This window comes from Motacilla alba, chromosome Z (genome assembly GCF_015832195.1).
Source record: "Motacilla alba alba isolate MOTALB_02 chromosome Z, Motacilla_alba_V1.0_pri, whole genome shotgun sequence".
Lineage (NCBI taxonomy): Eukaryota > Metazoa > Chordata > Aves > Passeriformes > Motacillidae > Motacilla > Motacilla alba.
Genome location: NC_052046.1, coordinates 74,669,019 through 74,677,533, shown reverse-complemented (window position 1 = coordinate 74,677,533; position 8,515 = coordinate 74,669,019). Strand labels below are relative to the sequence as shown.

The 8,515-nt window shown below is 50.1% G+C and overlaps 1 protein-coding gene across 1 annotated transcript; it reads left to right on the top strand.

Moving 5' to 3' along the window:
- Positions 1–1,756: 1,756 nt before the first annotated feature.
- On the top strand, positions 1,757–8,101 carry ZCCHC9 (zinc finger CCHC-type containing 9). Its single transcript, XM_038124988.1, has 5 exons — positions 1,757–2,093; positions 4,132–4,282; positions 4,510–4,602; positions 5,517–5,585; positions 7,158–8,101. Exons 1-5 carry the CDS (start codon positions 1,833–1,835, stop codon positions 7,271–7,273), a joined length of 690 nt encoding a protein of 229 aa, XP_037980916.1. The 5' UTR covers positions 1,757–1,832; the 3' UTR covers positions 7,274–8,101.
- The last annotated feature ends 414 nt before the right edge of the window (positions 8,102–8,515 follow it).

Here is an 8,515-nt window from a genome sequence, read left to right as displayed (position 1 = left end):
CACTCTGCCAAGTAGTATTAACTACCCAAACCATACAGGCAAAGAAGAGTGAACAAACATCAGTTGTGTGTGTACAACCACAGCCTCTGGTACCCCTTCAGCAGACAAAACCTCCTTTTTGGGGAGTGAGGATTATGAATGTATGAAAACTGTGCTGTGTTCGGACAATTTGCTGTTTCTTAGAAAAATATATTAAAAAAAAAATGTTGAAAGTATTTGCACTGCTGCTGCCTTGCTCACAACTCACCTGGTGTCCAGGTACAGGGGAGCTCCCCAGCTCCCAGCCCAGTAATGTCAACCTGGAACAAATCCCAAACCAGTTCACATTTAAACAGGTGTGGCCTCTGCCAAATAAGTGATATTTGAGGTAAATGCTGTCTGACTGATTGAGCAGAAAGGTGTTAAACAGCCTTTTCCACTGCCTGCAAAGCTGGATCTTAAGGGTGGCTGATCCTGCCCAGACACACACACACACAGATAAAATTCCAGGCTGGGAAAGACAGGACAGCACATTTTGGACTTCATCAAAGGAGAAAGAAAGCAAGATGCAAGAGCAACGAAGACCTCATGCTGTGGCTGAGCTGTAACTACATCAGCAAAGGAGGTGTTTTTAATTTTAAGAAGACATACTGGTCCCTTCTGCTTTTATTTCCTAGCTTTTAAACGGCGTTCATAAGTAATTTTTTTTATCTGCAGTCAGCACCAATTGGTCTTAAACTGCTGCCTGCCAGGCAGCAGTGCAGTGTAGAAAACTCTTTGTACACACCTCCCTCTAGTGGACTCAAAACCCCGGAAAATCGGCAAAATGCGCGAATTCCTCTAGGGAGACGCAAGTATTCGGGATAACTACTAGAGGAAGTGTAACATTCTTTACATGTTTTATATAGCACATGTATAATGCATATACAACACCAACCAGGAAGCGTCATGGGGATCCAGCGAAATGCTAAAAACACAAGATTCAGCAGCCTGACTTTGGGGCAAGGGGAAGCATTATTTGGCTCATCAACATCAATTCCAGCTCCAGAGGGGCCTCCTCCGAGAACACAGCCAGGGATTTACCCGGACACCCCTCACTGCCCCCAGGTGACAGCCCACCTGCAAAGCTGCCAGGAGCCCTGGGGGTGCTGTGGGGCAGGGCTGGGACCCCAGAGCCCAGAGCCCTGTGCTGGGCTGAGCCCAGCGTGGGCAGCAGGGCAGGGGGGATTCTGCCCCTCTGCCCCTCAGTCAGACCCCAGCTGCAGAGCTGCCCCAGCCCTGGGCAGCCCAGGAAGGAGCTGGAGCTGCTGCAGCCGGGCCAGAGGAGGCTCCGGGATGGGCGCAGGGATGGAGCAGCTCTGCTGGCAGCAAAGGCTGGCACAGCTGGCATTGCTCACCTGGGCAGCAGGAGCTTTGGGCTGAGCTCAGCGTGGCCTTGCGGGGCCTGGAGGGGCTGCGGGAAAGATGGACACAGACAATTGCCAAGGGCTGCAGGGACAGCAGCCAGGGAATGGCTGCCAGTGCCAGAGGGCAGGGCTGGATGGCATCTTGGCAAGGGGGAATTGTTCCCTGGCAGGGTGGGCAGGCCCTGGATCCCTGGCAGTGCCCGAGGCCAGGTCTGGAGCAGCCTGGCACACGGGAGCTGTCCCTGCCATGGCGGCTGGCGGGCTCCCCACAGTCCCTCACGCACCGCCGCCCGCCCCGCTCCCCACTCCGCCCTTCCCGCCGCCTCCCGCTCCGCCTGCCCCGGCTCCCGCTCCTCCTCTTCCTCCTCCTCCTCTTCCCGTCCGTCATCACCGTGCGCGGTCCGGCCGTGCCGGGGCCGGAGCCTTTGCTGGAGCCTTTGCCGGGCCATGACCCGCTGGGCCCGGCGGAGCGCCCCGCCCGGGGCCCGGGCGCTGCCCGCCACCCCCTGGGAGCAGCTGGCGCCGAGCGCGGAGCCGGAGCCGCCGCGGGCAGCCAGGAGCCGGAGGAGGAAGAAGGAGTACGAGAACCAGGACGTGAACGGGTTCGCGGCGCACCGCGGGGAGGAGGAGGAGGAGGAGGCGCGGAGGAAGGACAGGAGGCGGGAGAGCAGGAGGCTGAGGAGGCAGGAGAGGAAGAAGAACGCCATGGTGAGTCCCGCCCTGCCGGCACGGGAGAAAAGGGAGAAACCCTCCCTGTTTGCTCAGACCCCTCACGTGTGGGGAGCGTGTCAGCGCCCTTGAGGGGCTGGCATGAACAGGGAGCACAGTTATACCCTGTGTAGTAAAATGTGTCGGGTTAAGGCTCGAGGGATGCCGGTGACAGCGTGTCTGTTATAAATGAGAAGCTTGACTAGGCCAATATTCAAGCAGCAATCAATTTAATAATTAATGGGGTAAAGTATGAGCAAAACAGCGCTGGGTACAGTGGGGGAAGTTTTCCCTCCAGCTGCACAACGATGGTTGGGGCGTACAGATATATATAGGGTACACATAAGCTTTTCTCAGCAGTTTCTATTCCCAATTTTCACGTCACAATTCTATACACTATTGTGAGTTAGTTTTCTCAGGATGTACCCCAGAAAGGAGTATTCCCAGATGGTGGGGTCCGACTTCCGAAAGAAGAAAGAGGTCTTCCAGCTGGTGCGGTCCAGACTCCAGATGTGGGCCCACCTTTTAATTGAAAAGACTATAAATCTCATAACAGTGATGTCCAGCTTCCCTTGGTCGAAGCCATCAATCCTTGGGTTGATGTTCATCTTCCTTTCTCAAGCTGCTTTTTACTGTTTTGCTAAGGTGTTGAGATAAGCATCTTTCCTTTACATATATTCTAAACTTATATTTTCAAAGCTCCTTACTACAAGCAATATTCTAAAATTCTACTTCAAAAGGTTATTATTGCAAAGCTGTTTAATCCTTAGCTACGTGCAAAAAGTTCCTGTCGAGCAGCAACATCCTTAAAGCTTTAATTCAGATGCTATAACAGTTAATTGCAAACAAAGGATAGATTCAAAGGCCTCCTTCCATGCTTTACTCCCTCAGTTATTTTTTAGAATTCATCCTTTAATTGTCCCATGATCAGTTTCCACACATATCACAATCACGAGTACACACGCTGCCTGTATGTACCTGACACCAAACACAGCTCTGTATCTCATGTCCAAAGCAATCTAATCAAAGCAATACAATTACAAGCTCTAATTCCTAGTGAAGCTCACACAGAGCACAGTCTTCACTCTGTGGGGAAGAGACAATAGGTTCAGCTGATCCCACAGATTACGATGGAGTCTTCCCAAACTTCTCCCCATTCCTAACTCACTTTTATACTGTTTAGTTTACTTTTAGGTGGAGATTCAGTGACTTCAGTCACACATCTTAGTTAGAGGTGGTCGTACCTGGGGAGTGGGCTGCTCAGGACAGCACTGAGGTAACCCTGGGCTGGGATGTGGTCAATCCAAAGACAGGGATTTCACCACAGCTGCTGATCCCACAGAATATCCTCCTTTATCTCCCTTGCCTTTCAGCTGCTGGGTGGCTGATCAGCTGCAAGGTGCCACCAGGTTCCTCCCTTCCTCTGCAAGGATTTTGGCAGAGCTGTGAGGTTTCTGCCCCGCTCCACCCTCCTGTTAGTCCTGCCTGGATTGTGCTCTGTGTGTGGGGTCCCATCCAGGGACTGTATTTTCCCCTGAAATTTCCCTGTTGAGCCCGCAGTCATTTTCCCACAATGTTGTTAAAAGAGAGCCCCATGTGGGAGGCACAGGTCTCACTCTCTCCCTGTGGTGGTGCTGCTGTGGGGCTCAGCAAGAGCTCAGCCCTCCCCTGCCACAGGCACAGCATGTTTCAGGTGAAAGACATGAAGTTTGGAACAAAAGGTGGTTTTCAGCCTTTAGCATGGCTCTCCTGACTCAGCACTGTTCTCCCTGCCCCTTTGAGGAGTCCCCAGCCCCTCTTGGTTCCTGGGTGAAACTAAAGCATGTAATTTCAGTTTGTGATTCATCAAACTGTGTGTCACAGGTTAAAGGAGAAAAGTGCCCATGTTTTGTGTTTTGATGGCAGAGCATGAAGTCTCTTCCTGGCTGCTTTTTCCTGGGGACAAAATGGTGTTTGCTCGTTAGGCCCAGTGAGGCCGGGATTTCCAGGTTTTGAGTGCCACTCACAGAATTCATCACTGGATATTTCCTCTTCCCAGGTGTGTTTCCACTGCAGAGAACCTGGCCACGGCGTGGCTGATTGTCCTGCAGTGCTGGAGAGCCAAGACATGGGGACGGGGATTTGCTACCGCTGCGGATCCACGGAGCACGACCTCAGCAAATGCAGAGCCAAGGTGGATCCAGCTGCTGGTGGGTCTCAGGAATTGGTGCTGTTGTGAAGTGCTTGGGTCTGAATTGTCTGAATTGCTGACCCTGAAGCTTTGTGTGTTAGAATTTTAACTTTTGCAATATTTACAGGGAGCCTGGCAGTGATTTATAGCATGAAGTGATTAAAATATTGTCCTTGCACTGTGTTGGGTCTGTGACTTCACAAAGGTTCTGATGTGGACCATAAACCCTCTTGTGGAATTTTGCAGGGCCATTTCCGTATGCCAAGTGTTTCATCTGTGGTGAGATGGGACATCTGTCAAGGTCGTGTCCTGATAATCCCAAGGGGTTGTATGCTGAAGGTGAGTGTACTGAGTCACTTAAGTTTAGTGAAACTAAATTTCTGTGTCCTTCCTACCTGACACAGAACAAAGTAACTCTGCAAGAGAATGTGGCTAAAAGGAATTCCTGTGTATCTTTCTGTAAAAGCAGAGTAATTCTGGGGAATTAAATGTCAAATAAATTACCTGGGGGTTTTTAAGTGTAGGTTTAGTATTAGATGACAGGATGAGGTGCAGAGTGTGAGACTTTGCTTGTGCCTGAGCATCAGGACATGCACAAAAGAACAGAATCCTGGGTGAATGTAGGCAGTGTGTATTTACATGCACCCAAGTAGGTGGTAAGAACATTCTCACACAGCAGCTTAAGATTCTGAGAAGTTACAAAACAGAGGCTCTCACTAAAGAGAGAGCATCTTCAGTCTGAGTAACTTTGAGGAGAAATGGGGTCTAACTTTGAAGGTTTCACTCCTCCATGGGCTCCAACAACCGGCATTCTGTCTCCTGCTGTTTCCCAGCACAGCTGTGGGGTTTTGGCAAACTCCAGAGGGTTGATCTTGCAGCACAGCAGAAGCGGAACGAAAATCACCTTGCTTTCAAGTGTTTGTATTCTGGAATTTTGTATTGTGTACAATTTCACATCTCGGTACCTGCAGTTGGATTTCCTGCCTCTCAGGAGCCCCTGTCACTTTTATAAGTTCCTTTGAGTGTGGATTTCAGCAGAATTCAGCCTGTTTCTCAAAAAGAGAGCTCCCAGCAAATCAGAACTACCCAGTAAGCAGTGACTGGAATTTGTGGTGTGTGGTGCTGTACAGCACAGTGTGATCCCAGACAGCTCTATCCCTCACAGAGGCAGGAAGGGTGTTTAGTTGGGCGGTTTTGGGGGGTTTTATGGTGTTTTTTCCCCTCAGATGGGTAACAGCTTTCTGTGTGAACAGGTGGGGGCTGCAAACTTTGTGGCTCTGTGGAGCACTTCAAAAAAGACTGCCCGGAGAAGCTGAACGCAGGTGAGCTGCAGGGGTGTGGGGTGGCTTTGGGTCCAGCAGAGTTCAGCTGCTGCTCTGCATGACTGTGGCCAGGGAAAAGGCTGTGGGAAGAGAGCTTGGAAGCAGCAGAGGTGACCTTTTGTTGGGACACTCAGGGAGGGTGTGGAGGAGGCAGTAAGTTGCAGCGCAAAACTAAGAGCATTCTTTTTTTGAAACAGGAAGTTCATCTTGTGTGTATCTGAAGGCCACATAAAATAATCTGTAATTTTTTTGACCAGTAATTGTGCTGCTGTTCACAGTCTGGCAGCTGTACAGCAGAACTGGCTGCTGCTCTTTGCAGATTTCAGTGGGGAGTGGTGGAGCTGAACCCAGTGCCACGGGCAGGGTGGTGGTGTGTGCAGGCAGGTGTGTCTGGCACTCAGGACAGGGACAAAGAAGATCTGTCCAGCTGGATTCACAGCTAAGGAACTGCTTCCTTTCGTGTTCCTCAGCTGACCATGTGGGTGGAAAAATTAAATTAGATACCCCAAACCCCCACTGTCCTACAGGTGGCAAAGCATCAGACAAGGGTTTGAAGAATGATCCTGTTACTGGATGGTGACACACTTGTGCATTTTTCTGCTTTGTTTCCATGACGCTTAGTTATTGTGCCACTTAATAATAAGCCACTTTGGTGAAATTTATGTAAGAAATATTTATGGCATTTTCTATATCTGATCCTACATTTATGATATTTTTAGGTCTGAGACCATTTGTAGGATTCTAGGTTTGTACTGCTTTGCCAGTTTAGAATGGGTCAGATTCAGTCTGAATCCGTATGACAGAAGTTTATGACACCAAAAGACTCTGAAATTGCCCCAAACTCATCTGCAAGTAGCAAGGCTGTGCCCACTTGAGTTTTAGATGCCTGTAACAAGGTCTTTCCTACATTTTTTCTGGTAAGTTTAGCATTCATAATGAGGACTGTAGGTGCTGTTTATTTTTCCAAGAGACTTTTTTCAAAACTAGCACCGCTGGTTAAAAGCAGTTGAGTTACTTGGAACTGTGACACCATTGGCAAGAATTGTGAGAATTGTGACATTTAAGATCAAGTGTGCATCGTGCAGGGTGTGTTCAGGTACAGGAAGACAGGTGAGAGCTGGCAAAGGAGCTCAGGCACCACAGCTTCCAGTTTCCTCAGGCAGATTGGGCCAGCCTCAGTGCCCAGAGGCTGATGTGGGTTCCTGTGGCATTCCCCATGGGCAGAGGGGCGGAATCGCCCCTGCCCTGCTGCCCACGCTGGGCTCAGCCCAGCACGGGGCTCTGGGCTCTGTCTCAGCCCAGCACGGGGCTTTGGGGTCCCAGCCCTGCCCCACAGCACCCCCAGGGCTGCTCCAGGGCTGGGCAGCTCTGCAGGTGGGGTGTCACCTGGGGGCAGTGGGGGGTGTCCGGGTAAATCCCCGGCTGTGTTCTCGGAGGAGGCCCCTCTGGAGCTGGAATTGATGTTGATGAGCCAACACGTGTGCGGGGCTGGGTGTGCTGCTCTGCCGGGGCAGAGCCCAGGCCGTGCAGCTGGCGGGGCTGGCCTGGCACTGCTGTGTTGTGTCCCTGCAGAGCAGGTGACAGTCGGGCGCTGGACCCCCGGCCTGAGCGCTGACCACGAGGACGTCGCGGCCGCGCCGGCGCCGCAGAGAGCGCAGCCCAAGCGACCCAAGGTTGTCACTTTCTGAAGGCTCCTGCCTCTCAAAGAGTTCTCCTGCGCTGCTGCACTCGAGTGCTGACGACAGAGAGCAGATCCAGAAAATCAAGCGAGCTGCAGAGGAACTGTTTGGTTTTCTGTCTCCCCTCATTTTCCCAGTTTGCCTCCCAAACTTGCCTGGCGCCCTGTAAAGCTGGGAACAACGGGAGCACAGCAAGTGGCTATTTTATTAAAGGAATTGTGGGTGTTTTCTAAAGGCTCTTGTGGGATTCTGGTTTGGTTTTGCCTTTTCTTTTTAGGAATAATGGACTTATTCCTCCATATGTTCCAGCTTGAGCAATCTGGTGGTGAAGCTACAGATCAGCCCTGTGGGCTGCCGGGCTTGGGGTGCAGTTCCTGATGGTTGTAGGTCTAATTATCAACCTAATTATTGTATTAACCTGGTTGGTCATGCACACTGGGTCGTTTCAGTGTGTTCACTAGCAGAATCCAGCCCTTCCTCTGAAAGCTCTGGTGAAACACACCCCTAGGGAATTGGAGAGCAAGTGAGAAGTTGCTAAGTTTACTTCTTTTTCATAGAAAATGCTCAAAAATCTGCAGTGTTTCCGTGCCTTGATAAGCTGGGAGTAAACTGTTCTTTGTAAAAAAAAAAAAAACAAAACTCGTGGATATTAAACGAAAAATTAAGAAACCAGCTCCAAACAGAGTTCCTGCAGCCGCCAGTGTTACTGGAGAAGTGCACCCTGAGCTCCCCTGACGTACTTTTCTTGCAGCCAAAAACAAATATGGGGAATTAAATTGTCTGGAGATATTTTATATTTGTACAGGTAAATATTTTTAATAAAATGTTGCTAAAGAATACAGTGGTTAGAGGTCATATTTTAGATTTCTCGGTGCTGCTGTGGAGGCTGAGATGGGAGGGGTATGTTCAGTTTGTATTAATCAGAGCACATTTTTAAATGGGGAAGAGGAGTGGATGTGAATGAAACCAAGGATTAATTATGGAGTTTCAATTAGCTATTGGATAACAGCTCAAAGCTATCAGTTTAATGTGGACATTTTGGCAACAGACATTTATCCCAGCCTAAGAAGCATTTCCCTTTCTATTCTATGAATTAAGTATATTGTTTAAAAAGCATATTTTTAGGTAATTTCCCAGCTCCTTGGCTTTGTGAGGTGTTCTTGCAGCCCTGGGGCCATGGACTTGGCCTGTCCTGGGGGTACCAGTGAGGGCTGGTGCAGGCTGTGGCTGTGCAGCTCCCCAGGAGGGGCT